Source organism: Esox lucius, chromosome 11 (genome assembly GCF_011004845.1).
Source record: "Esox lucius isolate fEsoLuc1 chromosome 11, fEsoLuc1.pri, whole genome shotgun sequence".
Taxonomy (NCBI): domain Eukaryota; kingdom Metazoa; phylum Chordata; class Actinopteri; order Esociformes; family Esocidae; genus Esox; species Esox lucius.
In genome coordinates this window covers 12,874,969-12,896,118 of record NC_047579.1, presented here as the reverse complement: position 1 = coordinate 12,896,118, position 21,150 = coordinate 12,874,969, and the positions used below count along the sequence as shown (strand labels likewise).

At 41.8% G+C, this 21,150-nt stretch overlaps 1 protein-coding gene across 1 annotated transcript in view; it reads right to left on the bottom strand.

Moving 5' to 3' along the window:
• Positions 1 to 21,150, bottom strand: part of LOC117595278 (NLR family CARD domain-containing protein 3-like) — a 495,319-nt gene that overhangs the window by 112,993 nt on the left and 361,176 nt on the right. Inside the window, exon 6 of the mRNA XM_034295445.1 lies at positions 9,447 to 9,675. Coding sequence (XP_034151336.1) covers positions 9,447 to 9,675 — 229 coding nt within the window. The remainder of the gene's footprint in view (positions 1 to 9,446; positions 9,676 to 21,150) is intronic.

Below are 21,150 nucleotides of genomic sequence, written 5' to 3'. Positions count from 1 at the left end.
CCACCCTGGCAGAACTGAGATAAATTACTCTGCACTATGATGGATCCCTGGGCAGCATCAGTATGATGTAACCAGACAATTCATGAAGAAATGTAACAGATGGGAAGTCCATATGAGACAACATGGTAGAATGAAGGGATGTCTTCAATAAGAACGAGTGTAACAATAATACAGTGGGAATGATGGACTCAGTGGACATCAGAGGGGTGGAATGAAGATTAGTTCTAATGTGTGATGGACTTGGACTAACAGAAATTATTATTTATTATGTAAGAATATGTTTGTGTTCGTAATGGTGGTCCTGTTAGTTGTGTTGTGTTTCCTTCCAGGCCTGCTGGGATGTCTGACAGGGTTTGGTCTTTACCAGGGATGGAGGCTTGGACCTGCTGGCAGCTCAGAACAGGTGGAGGTGGAAACAGAAGATGTTTGTATTCCCCTTTGGTTGTGTTGTTGTCACGTTTATTGTTGTGTTGTTAGTTGTGTTGCTGTTTATTATTACTCACCTCAGAGTCTCCAGTCTACATTGTGGGTCCTTCAGCAGAACAGAGAGCTTCTCCACTCCCGTATCCTTCAGGTCATTGTTACTCAGATCCAGTTCTTTCAGGTGTGAGGGGTTTGACTTCAGAGCTGAGACCAGAGAAGCACAGCCTTCCTCAGTGATTCTACAACCTGACAGTCTGGAGAGAGAATATCATGATGTCACAAACAGAACAATAGTTCAGAATAACATTAAAATATCCTTTATATAATACATAATTGTCTGGTGAATATGTATAACAAACATTGCCAATAAATTAAACTAGAATGTAATTTACTATATAGAAAACCATCAGTGTTCTCTATCAATCAGGCATGTGATTGGTTAAGGACAAAAGAGCAGGAAAATATACCGAGACCCCCCCCCCCCCCCCCCCCACACACACACACACACACACACACACACACACGCCGATCAAACTGGTGGCGGATCTATATGGATAGTAAAGAATGAACCATAACAACTTATTTGAACAAAAATAAATACATTTTTATTTTTTATTTTACAGCAACATCCAACTTATTAACACTGCTCCATCACCACCTCTCTCTATAACAACAACCATGACAAAAAAAAATATATTTTAACTTTTTTTTACATTTTTACCCAACTCTTTAGCCTTTGTAGCAAGCTTTTTTAGAGCCTCTACACGTTTCTGGTACTCACAGCTGCTGCTTTGCTAGCTTGGCCATGACTCTGTGTATGCTGGAAATCAAGAATAAGGGAACATTTTCATTAGAATGTAAGAATCCATATCAAAAAAAATATTCATATTTACATTTTTTGACTATCTATGTCTATCCACTCTTCAGAAAGGTTGAAAACTAGAGCAGAGCTACAATTTTGACATGACGATCGTTTTCAGCCGCGGCATTTATCAAGGGAAGGTATTGCGTACGCCAACATATACGCCCATTTCTACGCAAGAATGATAAATGAGGGCCAATGGCCCTCATTTATCAAAAGTGCGTACACCAAATTTCCAGCATACACCTGGCGTACACCCAAAATGAAAAGGGCCATTCTTGCGTAGAAACGGGTGTATATGTTGGCGTAAGATTTTGCTTACACTCCTCTCACCGCCTGATTTATGAAGCTGTGCGTACCTTTAAAATCCAGGTGTACGCAATACCTGCCCTTGATAAATGCCGCGGATGAAAACGATCGTCATTAGAATAACACGCCCCTATATATTCAAGTCTCCGCTTCCCCCACGCCCTCATTTTACGCCATGGACACACGGAACACGGCAAAAAAGAGATACTTCTCTGACGTGGAGATTGAGACGATCACCAGGGAGGTAGAAAGAAATACAATTGTTTCATTTGGCAGTTTAAAAAGCAGAATAAAAGATGATGATGTGATGTGGAGTACCATTGATTCACATTAATAATTGCATGACAATTTGTAATATTCGTCTTATTATTTCATGATATTTATTATTAATGACGTTTATTGTTATTTAGAAGAAGAATGTCGTTATTATTATTATTTCTATTATTATTTAAAAGAAGAAGAATGTCATTTCTATTATTTTGTCAGTCTGAATTATATTTTGGTCATTAAAAGCCTTTTATTACTGAACCCAGTCCATGCGCAACTGCCGGGCCTAACCCTGAAACGTCATGTAAAGCGCACAGGCTCGCATCTGAAGGAATACATATAAGTCAAATGCTTTGGTAAAGTCACACAAATGAAACCTTGAAGTCCATGTTGCACAAAAATAAACACTGAAGTTTGTAATTATGTTTTTTTTTTTTTTTTTACAGTGGGTCATAATATATCACATCTTTTAGTTTGTCAGTGCGTTAGGATTTTTTTTCTGCGCATTTCCGCACTAACTCAAAACGTGCGTACACCACCTCCTGAGCTGGCGTACGATTTGAGAGTGCCGTACGCCAACGTCCATATTGATAAATCTCAAAGTCACCGTGGTTTTGGGTGTACGCTGGAAATTTGGTGTACGCACTTTTGATAAATGAGGGCCAAGGTGTGAGAATTCAATGCAGTCACGTCACTACCATGGATACCTGGCGGGCAACAAACGCTGACATAATGCGGTTATTGTTTGCCAGGACGCCGCGAGTTTAAATATACAACAGTTGGTGTTTTGAGGTGTAAACGACATGCCAGATAGTTGTGCGACTGGAAGCACACTAACCCCATTTTGTCCGGGTTTGTCGCCCGCCAGGTAAGTTATCCATGGTTGTGACGTGACTGCAAATATGAATTGACAGAGCGACCCCCGCGGATCCAAGCCGTCTAAAACGCCTTTACATTAAAAAAAAACATGCACAAGAAATTAATTTATAAGTTGCTTAAACCTTGAAAACGATTTGCTATATAATACAACGATTCATACAGCAAAGTTTTAAGAGTGGCTAGTTAACGTTAGTAGCTAACTTAGCTAACGTTATCTTATTATTATTATTATATAAGTTAGCTAGAAAATACAAAAGCTAGCAAATACAAATAATGTTAATGAAGCTTAACCTACGTGAATAAAACATCCTGCCATAGTGGAAAATCAATCAAAATCGATTTTCGACATCTAATCAACCGACAACAAAGTTAAATTAGTAACTATAGGTTATATTAAGACACAAGCAATAATACATACCCAGATCATCCGATCCAGCGATGTTCTTGTCACTGTAGTCGAGCGAGAGCGACTGAGGTAAATTACTACGCAGCAGAGAAATTGAGCAGGTGAACAAGCTGTACGCAAATACGTGATCATCGCAAATATTCCGACATTGACGGAGCAGTGACAGACTCAGATGCACACGCACACGCACACCCTCTGCTCAGCGACGCTGCGGGTTAAAGACAGATGAAGATTGCGGTGACGGCTGTGAGGTCCCCCCTCCCTTTTTTTTTTTTTTACAGATCTGCATGATTCACCTAAGTCACATTTTCAGGTCGGAAAATCCGGAATTCCGGATTAATCCAGGAAAATCACATCCCTGGTCAATAAAGACACTCTAGATATAAAAGAAAGTGTGTATGTGTGTGTGTGTGTGTGTGTGTGTGTGTGTGTGTGTGAGAGAAGAGGGGAGTAGAATGATAAAAAAACAGACAAAATCTGTTCTGTTCCCGCCTTTGATTAGTTAATTATATTTCCTATTAGAATATATACAGTATATTTGGAAACTCTGAACACAACAATCTCCCACATTACCTGAAATATTTCTGATCAAACAGGCAGCAGTGAAATATACAGTGACCCAATACGCAGGTGAAACAATCTAATATATATTCATGCTGGTTTAAATATAGAAGGTCGGTGAACATTTATTTTGTACCAGTGAACAGTGGACTTCACCAGGTGGTTGGGGACTTTGTCCTGCTGGGAGCTCAGGGCTGGTGGAGGTTCACCCATTGACAACAGCAGCTGTTTTTAGTTCCTTGTTGTAGTGTAACACCTCTGTTGTATTATTATAATGTTAATGATCACTATGTCATATTAAATATAAAAATAAACTACTATTACTCACCTCAGAGTCTCCAGTCTACATTGTGGATCCTCCAGCAAAGCAGAGAGTTTCTTCACTCCTGAATCCTCTGGCTGATTGTAGCTCAGATCCATTTTTTTCAGGTGTGAGGGGTTTGACTTCAGAGCTGAGACCAGAGAAGCACAGCCTTTCTTTGTGATTCCACAACCTGACAGTCTGGAGAGAGATTATCATCAAGTCACAAACAGAACAATAGTTCAGAATAAAATTAGAATATCCTCTATATATTACATCATTATCATGTCAACTTTACTTAAGGACATACTTTTAAAACTGTCATTGCCAATACATGACACTAGAATGTATAGAAATCCTGTATAGAAAATCATCAATGTTCTCAGTCAATGAATATACAGAACTGTAGTTCAAGGAAGATTAAGTGTGTGTGTGTGTGTGTGTGTGTGAGGGGAGGAGTAGCAGGAATGATAATAAACAGACAAAGAGGGGTAGATCTGTGGACATCAGAGGGTTGAAATGAAGATTAGTTTGAATGGTTGATAAACCTGGAAAATAGGACTGTAACGATAATTAGACTAAGTTAACTTAATTATCTAGTAAAATCTGTTCTGTTACGGCCTTTGATTAGTCAATTATATTTCTTATTACAATATATACAGTATATTTGGAAACTCTCAACACAACAATCTCACACATTACCTGAAATATTTCTGATCAAACAGGCAGCAGTGAAATATAAAGTGACCCAATACGCAGGAGAAACAATCTAATATATATTCATGCTGGTTTAATTATAGAAGTGCAGTGAACATTTATATTGTACTAGTGAACAGTGGACTTCACCAGGTGGTTGGGGACTTTGTCCTGCTGGGAGCTCAGGGCTGGTGGAGGTTCACCCATTGACAACAGCAGCTGTTTTTAGTGCCTTGTTGTAGAGCAACCACTCTGTTGTATTATTATAATGTTAATGATCACTATGTCATATTAAATATAAAAATGAACTACTATTACTCACCTCAGAGTCTCCAGTCTACATTGTGGATCCTCCAGCAAAGCAGAGAGTTTCTTCACTCCTGAATCCTCTGGGTGATTGTTACTCAAATCCAGTTCTTTCAGGTGTGAGGGGTTTGACTTCAGAGCTGAGACCAGAGAAGCACAGCCTTTCTTTGTGATTCTACAACCTGACAGTCTGGAGAGAGATTATCATCATGTCACAAACAGAACAATAGTTCAGAATAACATTAGAATATACTCTATATATCACATCATTATCATGTCAACTTTACCTAAGGACATACTTTTAAAACTGACTTTGCCAATACATGACACTAGAATGTAAAGAAATCCTGTATAGAAAATCGTCAGTGTTCTCAGTCAATAAATATACAGTACTGTTGTTCAAGGAAGAGTAAGTGTGTGTGTGTGTGTGTGTGTGTGTGTGAAAGAAAGGATTAGCAAGAACGACACTAAACTGAAAAACAGAGGTGGATCTGTGGATGACAGAGGGTTTAAATTAAGATATGTTTGAATGTTTGATAAATCTGGAAAGTAGGACTGCAACGATATTTACACTAAGTTAACTTAATTATCTAGTAAAATCTGTTCTGTTACGGCCTTTGATTAGTCAATTATATTTCCTATTAGAATATATACAGTATATTTGGAAACTCTGAACACAACAATCTCACACATTACCTGAAATATTTCTGATCAAACAGGCAGCAGTGAAATATACAGTGACCCAATACGCAGGTGAAAAAATCTAAAATATATATTCAATCTAATAAATATTCATGCTGGTTTAATTATAGAAGAGCAGTGAACATTTATATTGTACCAGTGAACAGTGGACTTTACCAGGTGGTTGGGGACTTTGTCCTGCTGGGAGTTCAGGGCTGGTGGAGGTTCACCCATTGACAACAGCAGGTGTTTTTAGTCCCTTGTTGTAGTGTAACACCTCTGTTGTATTACTATAATGTTACTGACCACTATATCATATTAAATGAAAAAATAAAGTACTATTATTCACCTCAGAGTCTCCAGTCTACATTGTGGATCCTCAATCAAAGCAGAGAGTTTCTTCACTCCTGAATCCTCTGGCTGATTGTAGCTCAGATCCAGTTCTTTCAGGTGTGAGGGGTTTGACTTCAGAGATGAGACCAGAGAAGCACAGCCTTCCTCAGTGATTCCACAACCTGACAGTCTGGAGAGAGATTATCATCATGTCACAAACAGAACAATAGTTCAGAATAACATTAGAATATCCTCTTTATAGGACATCATTATCATGTCAACTTTACTTAAGGACATACCTTTAAAACTGACATTGCCAATACATGACACTAGAATGTAAAGTAAATCCTGTATAGAAAATCATCAGTGTTCTCAGTCAATAAATATACAGTACTGTAGTTCAAGGAAGATTAAGTGTGTGTGTGTGTGTGTGTGTGTGTGAGGGGAGGAGTAGCAGGAATGATAATAAACAGACAAAGAGGGGTAGATCTGTGGACATCAGAGGGTTGAAATGAAGATTAGTTTGAATGGTTGATAAACCTGGAAAATAGGACTGTAACGATAATTAGACTAAGTCAACTTAATTATCTAGTAAAATCTGTTCTGTTACGGCCTCTGATTAGTCAATTATATTTCCTATTAGATTATATACAGTATATTTGGAAACTCTGAACACAACAATCTCACACATTACCTGAAATATTTCTGATCAAAGAGGCAGCAGTGAAATATACAGTGACCCAATACGCAGGTGAAACAATCTAATATATATTCAATCTAATATATATTCATGCTGGTTTAATTATAGAAGAGCAGTGAACATTTATATTGTACCAGTGAACAGTGGACTTCACCAGATTTTTGTGGACTTTGTCCTGCTGGAAGCTCAGGGCTGGTGGAGGTTTACACACTGACAACAGCAGCTGTTTTTAGTCCCTTGTTGTAGTGTAACACCTTTGTTGTAATATTATAATGTTAATGATCACTATGTCATATTAAATATAAAATAAACTACTATTACTCACCTCAGAGTCTCCAGTCTACGTTGTGGGTCCTTCAGCAGAACAGAGAGCTTCTCCACTCCCGTATCCTTCAGGTCATTGTTACTCAGATCCAGTTCTTTCAGGTGTGAGGGGTTTGACTTCAGAGCTGAGACCAGAGAAGCACAGCCTTCCTCAGTGATTCTACAACCTGACAGTCTGGAGAGAGATTATCATGATGTCACAAACAGAACAATAGTTCAGAATAAGGTCTGAGCCCTGAATGTATTGTGATCCCAGCGACGCCTCTGCCTCCTATTTAGAAAATCATCAGTGCTGTAATGTCAGTAAATATACTGTAGATGTAAAAAGAGGGTTTGTGTTGGGGGGGGGGTAATTTGCATGACTGTACTTACAGAGCAGATCTGCAGGTTTTGATCACTGGCAACAACCCCAGGAGACCTTTCTCAGATGTGGAGTATTTCTTCAGGTCAAACACATCAACCTCCTCTTCTGAAGTCAGTAACACAAAGACCAGAGCAGACCACTGTGCAGGTGACAGTTCTTCTCTGGAGAGACGTCCTGAACTCAGGTATCTTTGGATCTCCTCCACTAGAGAATGGTCATTCAGTTCATTCAGACAGTGAAACAGATTGATACACCTCTCTGAAGAGGGATTCTCCCTGATCTTCTCCTTGATGTACTTGACTGTTTCTTCTCGGCTCTGTGAGCTGCTTCTGGTCTTTGTCAGTAGACCTCGTAAATGCTTCTGATTTGACTCCAGTGATAGACCCAGAAGGAAGCGGAGGAAAAGGTCCAGGTGTCCAGTCTTACTCTGTAAGGCTTCATCCGCAGCAGTCTTGTGAAAATCTATTTCAGGTATTTTCCTGAACTTAGTTGTTAAGGAGTTTGATTGTTTTTGACCCATTCTGATTTTATTTTTGTTTTTGAATGAGAGAAACACATAGACAGCAGCTAGAAACTCCTGAATACTCAGATGGACAAAGCAGAACACCTTGTCCTGGTTCAGCCCACATTCCTCTTTAAAGATCTCTGTACAGACTCCTGAGTACACTGATGCTTCATTGATATCAATGCCACACTCTTTCAGGTCTTCTTCATAGAAAATCAGATTGCCTTTCTGTAGCTGTTGAAAAGCCAGTTTTCCCAGTTTCAGAATGCTCTCTTTATTCCAGTGTGAATCTGTCTCTTTTTTCCCATCATACTTTACATTCCTGTGTGTGGACTGAAACACAAGGAAGTGTGAGTACATGTCTGTTAGGGTCTTGGGCAGCTCTACTTTATCATCTGTAGTCAACATGTACTCAAGGATTGTAGCAACGATCCAACAGAAGACTGGTATGTGACACATGATGTGGAGGCTCCTTGATGTCTTTATGTGTGAGATGATTCTGCTGGCCAGGTCCTCATCACTGAATCTCTTCCTGAAGTACTCCTCTTTCTGTGTGTCATTGAACCCTCTCACCTCTGTCACCAGGTCAACACACCCTGAAGGGATCTGATTGGCTGCTGCCGGTCTGGTAGTTATCCAGACGAGAGCAGAGGGAAGCAGATTTCCCTTGATGAGGTTTGTCAGCAGCACATCCACTGAGGTTGACTCTGTGACATCACAACATCTCTTGTTGTTCTGGAAGTCAAGGGGCAGTCGACACTCATCCAGACCATCAAAGATGAACACAACTTTGTATTTGTTGGAGTTAGAGATTCTTGCTTTATTGGTTTCAACTGAGAAATGATTGATGAGTTGAATCAAACAAAGTTCATCCCCTTTCATTAAATTCAACTCCCTAAAAGGGAGGGGAAATACAAATTGGAAATCCTGATTGGCTTTTCCTTCAGCCCAGTCCAGAATGAACTTCTGCACAGAGACAGTTTTTCCAATTCCAGCAACTCCCTTTGTCAGCACAGTTCTGATAGGTTTGTCTTGTCCAGGTGTGGGTTTGAAGATGTCATTACATTTGATTGCTGTCTCTGGTCTTGCTTGTTTCCTGGTTGTTGTCTCAATCTGTACCACCTCATGTTCATTATTGACTCCTCCACTTCCACCCTCTGTGATGTAGAGCTCTGTGTAGATCTTATTGAGAAGTGTTGGGTTCCCTTGTTTAGCGATACCCTCAAATAAGCACTGACACTTCTTCTTCAGGTTAGATTTGAGATCATGTTGGTAAATCACAGCAAGCTCATCTGAAATAAATAACCCAGATGTCATCAATGACGTCTCTATAAATGCTTACAGTATTTTATCAAATAACAAGTAACAGAGAATGTGAACTTTCCTTCAAATGACAGCATTGTAATATATCTGTCTCTTCACTTTGTTCTATGTTCAGTTCTTCAACACAGAAGACGTTGTTATATGTTGTCTCAAGGTCACTATAATATCATTTGGAACATTCAACAGTAAAGTCAGACAACTCTTACTTTTCTCCAGTGTGTCAGCAAGATCCTTCTGGTTCATGTTCCTCAGGACATGCAGTGTGATCTTCAGAGCCCCCTCTTTAGCACTGCTCTCCTGCTTCTCATCTTCAGGGTCCACACCTTCCTCATCCTCCCTCTGACTCTTAAATCCTTCTGGGAGATCTGAACTCAGCATTGTCTTAAACCTCTTTAACTCTTTCTTCACAAACATCATGATATTCTGTTCAAGTAACTGAAAGTGAAAAAGTGAAATTAAAAAAGCTGAAATTAGACTGAATTAAAGTTAATTAAATCTCAGAACAATATTAACAAATGCATGAAAGATTGACAGGTTAACTTTACATGAGGTAAAAAAAACACATTTACATAACAGGGCCACATACACTGAATATAGAGGACAGGTCTGTTTGATGACTCTGGACAGATTGACCACTGGGAATCTCTGACTCTGATCTCTCCTGTTGGTCTCTGTGGACAAAACATGACATTACATCTACACTTCCAGAGTCTGTACAGACTCACACAGTTTTGTGCTTCCAATTTCAGAATTAACAACTTTTTTCAAATACAAAATAAATAAATATTACTAAAACCCATTTGTAAAAAAGGCATTGGAAGTCATCATCATGGAATTAAAATGTATTATTTTTTACAAAAACAGATGACATGAATTGGTGCCTCGTGTGTGTGATACCGATAGCCGACGTTAGCTTCAATGCTGACATATTTACAATTTATTAAAACTATAAAAAGGCAATCACAAAATAACAATTATATCATACATATAGCATGATACATTATACATACATTAAGTACCTTAGTAGTACCAGACATGTTCCATATTTATAAGGGTAGACTTTCAAAGTAAAAGATTTTTAAACAGGAAACAGTTTATGAATAATAAAAACAACACTGAGTGATGGAAAAACGTTAAAATGTTATCATTTCTGTGTTAATAATATGGTGTCTTTAATGTTATCTTCATAAATGCTTTTGTTAAAAGTATGTTCATTGTAGAGATTTGGTTTGCCTGCAATGTTTTTTTCGTTAAATGTTGAACCAAGGAAGAGTAGCTGTTGTTTGTGGAAATCAGATAATGGAAACAAAATAAACAAATAAGAGACAAAGTTTAAAATCACTAACATTGACACATGAGTTTGTATTACCTTTGATCAGTAGAAATGTCTCCCTCTCTGAATTGTTCAGGTTGATTCATAGACCTGTCACTCTTCATGGACACACAGCTGGGTACAGGAGATGATGGTCCCTTTATATGGTCCCTGAAAATGATACAGTTAAATACAAAACAGCAGTGTTTTGGTTCATAGTGGACTTTCTTAGTAGTGATTGTTGTATTCAGACACAATGAGTCTGTGTCTCTTTCTGGACCCTATGATTAATAATGAAAGAGGACCCAGAGTGTTTTGTATATGGTGGACTTAAATGTCTTGTATAAATGTTACCATAAGATCATATTGAATTTGTAATTGAGGATGTAATTATTATTGAAAAACTTGAACATCAATAATTATTACACACACGAAAAGTGTAAGTTAACAATTGGAAGATTATATTGATATGTAATACACACTTGATCCTCTTGGTACCCTAGGCCCTTTAGCCTCTTATAGTAGACCATTTGTTAAGAATCTCTGTTTTATCTTTGATAGCTCCTTCAAACTTGATAAGCAAATTAATCTAGTAGTGAAATCTAGCTTCTTTCAGCTAATACTTTTGGCAAAGGTTAAGATCTATCTTCCTCTGAGGGATTTTGAGAAAGTTATCCATGCATTTATTACGTCTCGGCTGGATTTCTGTAATTCCTTGTACCTGGGGGTAGATCAGAAAACCCTAAATCGCCGCCGCTCAACAATTAACCAGTATAAGAAAACGGGAGCACATAACACCAATTTTGGCCTCCCACCATTGGCTTCCTGTTCGTTTCAAGATTGGCCCCTTTATATCTGTCTGAACTTCTACATCGTTATTCTCCAGCCTGAGCACTGAGGTCAGCTAACTAGTTACTTCTAGTTGTCCCAAAGGCCAGGCAAAAAAGTAGAGGGGATTGAGCTTTTTCGGTGGGTGTTCCCATCCTCTGGAATAGCCTACCACTGCATATTCCAAATGCCCAGACTATACACACTTTTAAGTCATTGCTAAAGATGCACCTATTTACTCTGGCTTTTAATCTTAACTGAGTTGGCATTAAATGTCTGTGGTGCTATTTTGTCTGTGTCTTGTTATGTGTATATATACAATTTTTTCCCCAGTAAATTTCATATATATTGTATACTTAGATATTTTGTCTTGTACAGCATTTTGGTCAATGACAGTTGTTTTAAATGTGCTTTATAAATAAAGTTGACATTGACATTTAGTAGTTGACATTGTGTAGTATAACAACTGAATGATTACACTAAAAAACCCATAGCATCAATATTAAATACAAACCTGTATTTATAACATTAATAAAAAGATACACCAGTACCTAGAACATAGCATAACATATCATTTGTTTTATGTTTATCCGGGGCCGGGTCGCGAGGGCAGCAGTCTAAGCAGGGATGCCCAGACTTCCCTCTCCCCAGACACTTCCTCTAGCTCTTCCGGGGGGACACAGAGGCGTTCCCAGGCCAGCCGGGAGACATAGTCCCTCCAGCGTGTCCTAGGTCTTCCCCGACAGACCGATACATCGACTGCATTACTGCAGAAGCTGCACCGATCCGTCTGTCAATCTCCCGTTCCATCCTTCCCTCACTCGTGAACAAGACCCCTAGATACTTAAACTCCTCCACTTGAGGCAGGCACTCTCCACCAACCTGAAGTGGGCAAGCCACCCTTTTCCGACTGAGGACCATGGCCTCGGATTTGGAGGTACTGATTTTCATCCCCACCGCTTCACACTCGGCTGCAAACCATCTCAGTGCATGATGAAGGTCCTGGTTAGAAGGGGCCAACACGACAACATCATCTGCAAAGAGCAGAGACGAAATTGTGTGGTCCCCAAACCTGACACCCTCCGGCCCCTGGCTGCGCCTAGAAATTCTGTCCAGAAAAATTACGAACAGAACCGGCGACAAAGGGCAGCCCTGCCGGAGTCCAACATGCACTGGGAACAAGTCTGACTTACTGCCGGCAATGTGGACCAAGCTCCTGCTTCGGTTGTACAGGGACCTGACAGCCCTTAGCAAAGGACCCAGGACCCCATATTCCTGAAGCACCCTCCACAAGATGCCGTGAGGGACACAGTCGAATGCCTTCTCCAAATCCACAAAACACATGTGGATTGGTTGGGCAAACCCCTATGAACCCTCCAACACCCCGTAGAGGGCATAGAGCTGGTCCAGTCTTCCAAAGCCTGGACGAAAACTACACTGTTCCTCCTGAATCCGAGGTTCTACTATCGGCCGTATTCTCCTCTCCAGAACCCTGGCATAGACTTTCCCGGGGAGGCTGAGAAGTGTGATCCCCCTATAGTTGGAACACACCCTCCGGTCCCCCTTCTTAAAAAGAGGGACCACCACCCCGGTCTGCCATCCCAAAGGCACTGTCCCCGACCGCCACGCAAAGCCCCACAACATCCAGAGACTTGAGGTACTCAGGGCGGAGTTTCTTGACCACCTCTGTGACATCAGCCCGGATGATGGGCGAGTCCACCTCTGAGCCCTCATCCTCTGCTTCCTCAATGGAAGACGTGACAGCGGGATTGAGGAGATCCTCGAAGTACTCCTTCCACCGCCCGACGACATCCTCAGTTGCGGTCAACAGCTGCCCACCTCTACTGTAAACAGCGTTGGTAGGGCACTGTTTCCCTCTCCTGAGGCGCCGGATGATTTGCCAGAATCTCTTCAAGGCCAGCCGATAGTCCTTCTCCATGGCCTCACCGAACTCCTCCCAGGCCCAAGTTTTTGCCTCCACAACCACCCGGGCTGCAGCCCGCTTGGCCTGTCGGTACCCATCAGCTGCCTCAGGAGTCCCACAAGCCAACCAGGCCTGATAGGACTCCTTCTTTAGCTTGACGGCATCCCTTACTTCCGGTGTCCACCACCGGGTTCGGGGATTGCCGCCTCGACAGGCACCGGAGACCTTACGGCCACAGCTCAGAGCGGCCGCTTTGACAATGGCGGTGGAGAACATGGTCCACTCGGACTCAATATCTCCAGCCTCCCTCGGGATCCAGTCGAAGCTCTGCCGGAGGTGGGAGTTAAAGATCTCTCTGACAGGAGACTCGGCCAGACGTTCCCAGCAGACCCTTAGAGTACGCTTGGGCCTGCCGAGTCTGTCCAGCTTCCTCCCCGCCATCGGATCCAACTCACCACCAGGTGGTGATCAGTTGACAGCTCCGCCCCTCTCTTCACCCGAGTGTCCAAGACATACGGCCGCAGGTCAGATGAGACGACAACAAAGTATATCATCAACCTGCGGCCTAGGGTGTCCTGGTGCCACGTGCACTGATGGACACCCTTATGCATGAACATGGTGTTCGTTATGGACAAACTGTGACTTGCACAGAAGTCCAATAACTGAACACCACTCGGGTTCAGATCAGGGGGGCCGTTCCTTCCAATCACGCCCCTCCAGGTATCACTGTGGTTGCCCACGTGGGTGTTGAAGTCCCCCAGTAGAACGATAGAGTCCCCAGTCGGAGCACTTTCCAGCACCCCTCCCAGAGACTCCTCTCTCAAGGAGTGTGGTTCCAGAGCCCAAGCCGTGCGTAGAGGTGATCCCGACTACCTCTAATCGGAACCTCTCAACCTCACGCACGATCTCAGGCTCCTTCCCCGCCAGCGAGGTGACATTCCACATCCCTAGAGCCAGTTTCCGTGTCCAGAGATCGGGTTGTCTAGGCCCCTGCCTTCGACTGCCGCCCGAGCCTCTTCGCACCGGCCCCTTATGGTCCCTCACGTGGGTGGTGAGCCCACGGGAAGGTGGCCCCACGTCGCCCGTTTGGGCTGAGCCCAGCCGGGCCCCATGGGGGAAGGACCAGCCACCAGGCGCTCGCATACGAGCCCCAACCCCGGGCCTGGCTCCAGGTTGGGGCTCCGGCTGCGCCATACGGGCGACGTCACGATACTCAGAATCTTACGCATCATTAAGGGGGTTTTGAACCGCTCTTAGTCTGACCCGTCGCCTAAGACCTGTTTGCCTTGGAAGACCCTACCAGGGGCATATACCCCCAGACAACATAGCTCCTAGGGTCACTCGGGTACTCAAACCCCTCCACAACGTTAAGGTGGCAGTTCATGGAGGGGTCTGGTTATTCAGCCTTTATTTAGTTGTCTTGCTCTCTGTCAACTAACTGATTACTAGACAGGCTGGTGAGAACAACAGTAGAGCGAGAGTGGATTAAGCAACTACTAGAGTAAGTAGCTCCCTCTGCTGGCCGATACAAGACCAACACCTCTTGCAAATTACTAATATACAGCACTTCATGTTCTTCCATATTACTGGTTGATAACACAGGGAACCCAAAATGGGCTTGGGACCTATAAATGAAGATAACAAATGCCCATAATGTTGTATACTTATCTTGAACACAAACCAAACTATTTTGACTTTTGTAGGTTTATTAATAAAATACATTATACTCCCATTGTACCAGCTTCATTTAATTCATTTTAGGGAAAATATTCAGTCACTTTTCTACTCTGACCTCTGATGTACAAACCAAATAAATATAATTTTACCTCTTAGCTGTGGTGTCATGTTCACCAAAAATACTTATTTTAGAGGCAGAGGCCCCCTCCTCCCTCTCCCCAGAGAGACTCATTTTAGAGGCAGTCCCCTCTTCTCTCTCTATCTGATTAGACCTGTAAGCACATAATGGAGAGAAACACACTTCCTGGATCAAGACTCGAGACTAAAAGACACAATGTCTGGATCAGATACAAACTGAAGAATAACAAGCATTACTATAATCAAAGAAATACCACTAAATAACACAGAATTAAATTATGCTTTAACTTTAACTTAAGTTTTACTGACAACAAATCAACACATTTGAGAATGTGGACTGACTAATTACATTGAAGTTACAACAACTTACCTTAACACTGATAATGACTTACTCCAAATGATCATTCTCTCTGCTTTGTTCTTTGATTAATCATTATGAAACAATTTATCTTCTCTTTTTCAGTTCAAATATTGAAAAATATATATTATACTGCTACGTCAAATCAAAATGGATCCTGTGCAGGAACTTTACTTTCAGTTTCAGCTGTGCTGACTGACCTGCCTCCAAACATGTATTACATAAGTCAACAGTAGGAGGAGCAACAGACATTTGAAGTCAATACTGTATCTGTTTCAGTAACCTTGGTTTGGTCATGTTTGTGACATTTAAATTACATTCAGTGTAATTGAGATAAAACAGAAGCAGTATTGTTGGTGCTGTACATTATAAGTTGTTACTTACTGGCCACATCATGTACATAAAAACGTATAGTGAATTTAATAGTTTTTTCTTTATAGGGCAATATGTGTTTCATATACAGTCATTTTCATTGTGGCAAATTGTATGGGTGAGTAAAATGCAAGCAACAATTGCAAATATACAGTGCCCCTTGCTGTTTTTGCATATAATTACTCTATCCACTCTCCTGAACATTTCCTACAATACATTTACAGCAGCGTATAGAATATTTTCTTTTGTATACGGCAATATGTATTTCATATCCATTGAGTTACATTGTTGCCAATGGTATGAACGAAGTAAAATGCAAGCAACAATTGCAAATACGCAGTGCCTTTTGATCTTTTTGCATATAATCACTGTATAGATTCTTCTGAACATTTCCTACAATACATTCACTGTGGCGTATAGAACATTTATTTCTGTATGAGTCAATATGTATTTCATATCCATTGAGTTACACTGTGGAAAAAGAGGGTGTGGAATATATGTTTCCCCATGATAAGAGAGGTTTGTTTTACTCTACATTTCTTACATTGCTTTCTCTGTGAAATATTGAGTAGTTTATGAGCTATCAGGCAATATGTATTACATATTCAGTCATGGGCATTGTCTGAATTTTCCCCTGGAACATGTTTTAATAGCCACTTTTTATTGAAATTACTTTTAAATATGATCATATATGTATTGTTGTCAATGTTTTGAGAGTTCCATTTCCTTAAACAATTAATAATCTCAATTTATGTCAGTTTTAAAGTAATACGTTTGTCTCTTTTATTTTGAAAATATCCACATTTTCGTGACCCGGAAGTTTTTCTTTAATGTCGCTCACAAGGTGTTGATGTTCCAATCAAGGAAAGGGATTAGCTTCATGCTGGCAATAATATGACTTCCGGTTTTCGGATTTTGCCTTCAAAATAAAAGCGATTTTAATAATATTAAATGTATCGATTTTGACACTTTGCTTAGTGTATATTGTAAAAAAATGTTGTATGAAATGTTCAGGAGAGTGGATAGAATAATTATATGCAAAGAAATCAAGGGGCACTGTGTATTTGCAATTGTTGCTGGCATTTTAATCCACCCATCCTAGATCCTATTGGCCACAATGTAACTCAAAGGATATGAAATAAATATTGCACTGTACAGAAAAAGCTATTCTACACTTTCAGGAGACTCTATACAGTGATTATATGCAAAGAAATCAAGGGGCACTGTGTATTTGCAATTGTTGCTGGTGTTTTAAGATTCAACTCAACAAAATGATACATACAGAGAATGTAAATGAGGCTCATGTAGAACATCTGTTTCCTAAAGACACATTAAATGAGAGAATGTCAACTTGTCAGACAACAGTTTTTTTTTATAGGCTAATATATATTTCATATGCATTGAGTTACATTGTGGCTAATGGGGTGGGCGGAGTAAAACACGAGCAACAATTGCAAATACACAGTGCCCCTTGATTTCTTTGCATATCATTACTCTATCCACTCTCCTGAACATTTCCTACAATACATTCACTGCGTACTGATCAGTACCTCCAAATCCGAGGCCATGGTCCTCAGTCGGAAAAGGTTGGCTTGCCCACTTCAGGTTGGTGGAGAGTGCCTGCCTGAAGTGGAGGAGTTTAAGTATCTAGGGGTCTTGTTCACGAGTGAGGGAAGGATGGAACGGGAGATTGACAGACGGATCGGCATAGATGGGGACAAGTCACACATGGTCAAGTCCAAGCAAGTCTCAAGTCTTAACCATCAAGTCTCGAGTCAAGTCTCAAGTCACAGTTCAGATAAATCAAGCAAGTCAAGTCAAGTCAAGGGTTCACCCTAAGCAAGTCAATTCGAGTCTTTATAAGTTTCAAGTCAAGTCACAGTACTAAAGAGATGAACACACACACACACTGTCCTCTGTTTCTGACGTGCGCTCGGTGCGAAGCTCGATTTCAAAATCAAATATTTTTCTCCCCCGCGGTCCAATTTTTTGGGGGGACGAAGCGGAGGGATCTTGAATCAGCCTGAAGGGGTTGTATTTGCTATAACAACTGCCTTACTATACCTTATCCCGCTTATTACATGGCTACCTACCAAATAAATCAATAATTTGACACCAAATATTGATTTAAAAAGGAATTTATTGATTTAAAAACGATTGTATTGCTTCCTCTAAAGAAAATTGTCCGTTCCGTCTCTGGTTAGAATCCTGCTGTTTTTCATGGCAACGGTCTGTTATCAAGAAATAACACGCATTCTGCACTGGAATTCAGCCAATCCATGTAATTAGGGCTAATAATAACAACCTTGTAAACTAATTATTGTGACAGAAAAACTGCCTAATATGTAATTACGCTATAATTATTCTTGTCTGTATGAGTAAAAAAAACAAAACTCTTCGAAATGTTTAGGTGCTAGTAATCACATCGGCGCCTCCATGTAAGCCTTTCATGCAGTAAAGTTAACTGTTATGGTGTAAGCACAATGCTTTTTAGTTTCCACCCGCAGTCCACAAACATTTGAAAATGCGCATATTTAATACAGACATTATAGCCTACGTGTAATAATATACATGCCCGCTCATTTTAAGATGACCATCAACATTAAAATTCAGGCTATGCCACTGTTATAGTCAAATTCCCTTACATCTATTTACCAGACGTATTCAGTAATGATAATGGTCACATTTCTAACAAGAAGAAAACCAAAACATAATATGCAACCAAGGCCAAATTCCAAACGATACTATTTGTGGAGCTCAACTAACGTTACTGTCTGCCATGTTTGGCGCGGTTTGAATTGTGCAACGTTAAAGGCACATACGCTGATTAGTGGTGCTGATGTCACAACATATAAAATAATTTTATTGCTGTTTGTTTATTATAAGTTCAATTCATTGTCGAGTCTTCCACTTCAAGTCAAGTCAAGTCTCAAGTAACTTGTTCTCAAGTCAAGGTCATGTCAAGTCATTTTCATACTTTAATCAAGCAAGTCACAAGTCCTGAAAATTGTGACTCGAGTCAGACTCGAGTCAAGTCATGTGACTCGAGTCCCCCACCTCTGCGGATCGGTGCAGCTTCTGCAGTAATGCAGTCGATGTATCGGTCTGTCGTGGAGAAGACATTTATGGTCATGAGCTTTGGGTCATGACCGAAAGGACAAGATCCCGGATACAGGCAGCCGAAATGAGCATTCTCCGCAGGGTGGCTGGGCGATCCCTTACAGGGTGAGAAGCTCGGTCACCCGGGAGTAGAGCCGCTGCTCCTCCACATCGAGAGGGGTCAGCTGAGGTGGCTTGGGCATCTGTTTCGGATGCCTCCTGGACGCCTTCCCGGGAAGGTTTTCCGGGCCCGTCCCACCGGGAGGAGACCCCGGGGAAGACCTAGGACACGCTGGAGGGACTATGTCTCCCGGCTGGCCTGGGAACACCTCAGTGTCCCCCCGGAAGAGCTAGAGGAAGTGCCCCAGACCGTGGGAGATTGACCGTCATCTTGAACTTCTTCCTTTTTCTAATAATTGCGCCAACAGTTGTTGGCTTTTCACCAAGCTGCTTGCCTATTGTCCTGTAGCCCATCCCAGCCTTGTGCAGATCTACAAATTTTTCCCTGATGTCCTTACACAGCTCTCTGGTCTTGGCCATTGTGGAGAGGTTGGAGTCTGTTTGATTGAGTGTGTGGACAGGTGTCTTTTATACAGGTACCGAGTTCGAACAGGTGCAGTAAATATAGGTAATGAGTGGAGAACAGGAGGCCTTCGTTAAAAAAACTAACAGGTTTGTGAGAGCCGGAATTCTTACTGTTGGGTCAGGGACCCATAGATAAGAGCTGGGTCAGGGACCCATAGATAAGAGCTGGGTCAGGGACCCGTTAATCATTTGTTAATCGACCCGTTAATCATTCGTTAATCATACTGTGAGTCTGGGACTCACAGTAAAATAAATCAGGGAGAAATGGACGGGGAGTTTGAGAGAGAATTGGACGATGATGGGTGGGGTCCAGTTTCCTGGGGATGGAAGATATTAGAGATGCAGGTGGCAAATGTACTGACAGTCGTAGGTAGGATGGACTCAACTCAGAAAGAAAAGGTACAGATAAAGAAAATTTTGCGACAGGTGGTAAGAGAGGCAGGATTAAGGATGGATGAAAGACCATTGCATGTAATTTTGTGGGATAAAGAAAAGGAGTGTACCAAGAATCAAGACAGGGTAAGGGAGAAGAAGGAAACAGCAAGTTTGGTCAAGAAAGGGAAATCTAGAGATGAGGAGAACAGTGAGCCGGTAGCCCAGTCTACAGAAAGGAAAGAAAAGAGGAAGTTGAGTAGAACCACAAAGTCAGAGAGCGAGACAGACACTGAGGAGGAAGGGAGGCCGTTTAAGGCAAGAGCAGAGAGAGAGTACGGGAGGTATGAGGAGAGAGAGTACGGGAGGTATGAGGAGAGAGAGTACGGGAGGTATGAGGAGAGAGAGTACGGGAGGTATGAGGAGAGAGAGTACGGGAGGTATGAGGAGAGAGAGTACGGGAGGTATGAGGAGAGAGAGTACGGGAGGTCTGAGGAGAGAGAGTACGGGAGGTATGAGGAGAGAGAGTACGGGAGGTATGAGGAGAGAGAGTACGGGAGGTATGAGGAGAGAGAGTACGGGAGGTATGAGGAGAGAGAGTACGGGAGGTATGAGGAGAGAGAGTACGGGAGGTATGAGGAGAGAGAGTACGGGAGGTATGAGGAGAGAGAGTACGGGAGGTATGAGGAGAGAGAGTACGGGAGGTATGAGGAGAGAGAGTACGGGAGGTCTGAGGAGAGAGAGTACGGGAGGTATGAGGAGAGAGAGTACGGGAGGTATGAGGAGAGAGAGTACGGGAGGTATGAGGAGAGAGAGTACGGGAGGTATGAGGAGAGAGAGTACGGGAGGTCTGAGGAGAGAGAGTACGGGAGGTATGAGGAGAGAGAGTACGGGAGGTCTGAGGAGAGAGAGTACGGGAGGTCTGAGGAGAGAGAGTACGGGAGGTATGAGGAGAGAGAGTACGGGAGGTCTGAGGAGAGAGAGTACGGGAGGTCTGAGGAGAGAGACTACGGGAGGTATGAGGAGAGAGAGTACGGGAGGTGAAGAGTGAAAAAGCTAACAAAGTAGGAAATTGAAAAAACAGAGTGAGGTTAAAGGAACCAGGAAGAAAAGGTCAGGCAGTGCTAAAGGCAGTTAGGTGAGGACACGGGGTCGGGGTCTGAGAGGAGTGACACAGTGAGAAAGACAGAAAATAAGCAGAAAAAGGGACATTCACACAAGGGACGACGTAGATGTAGATCTTCC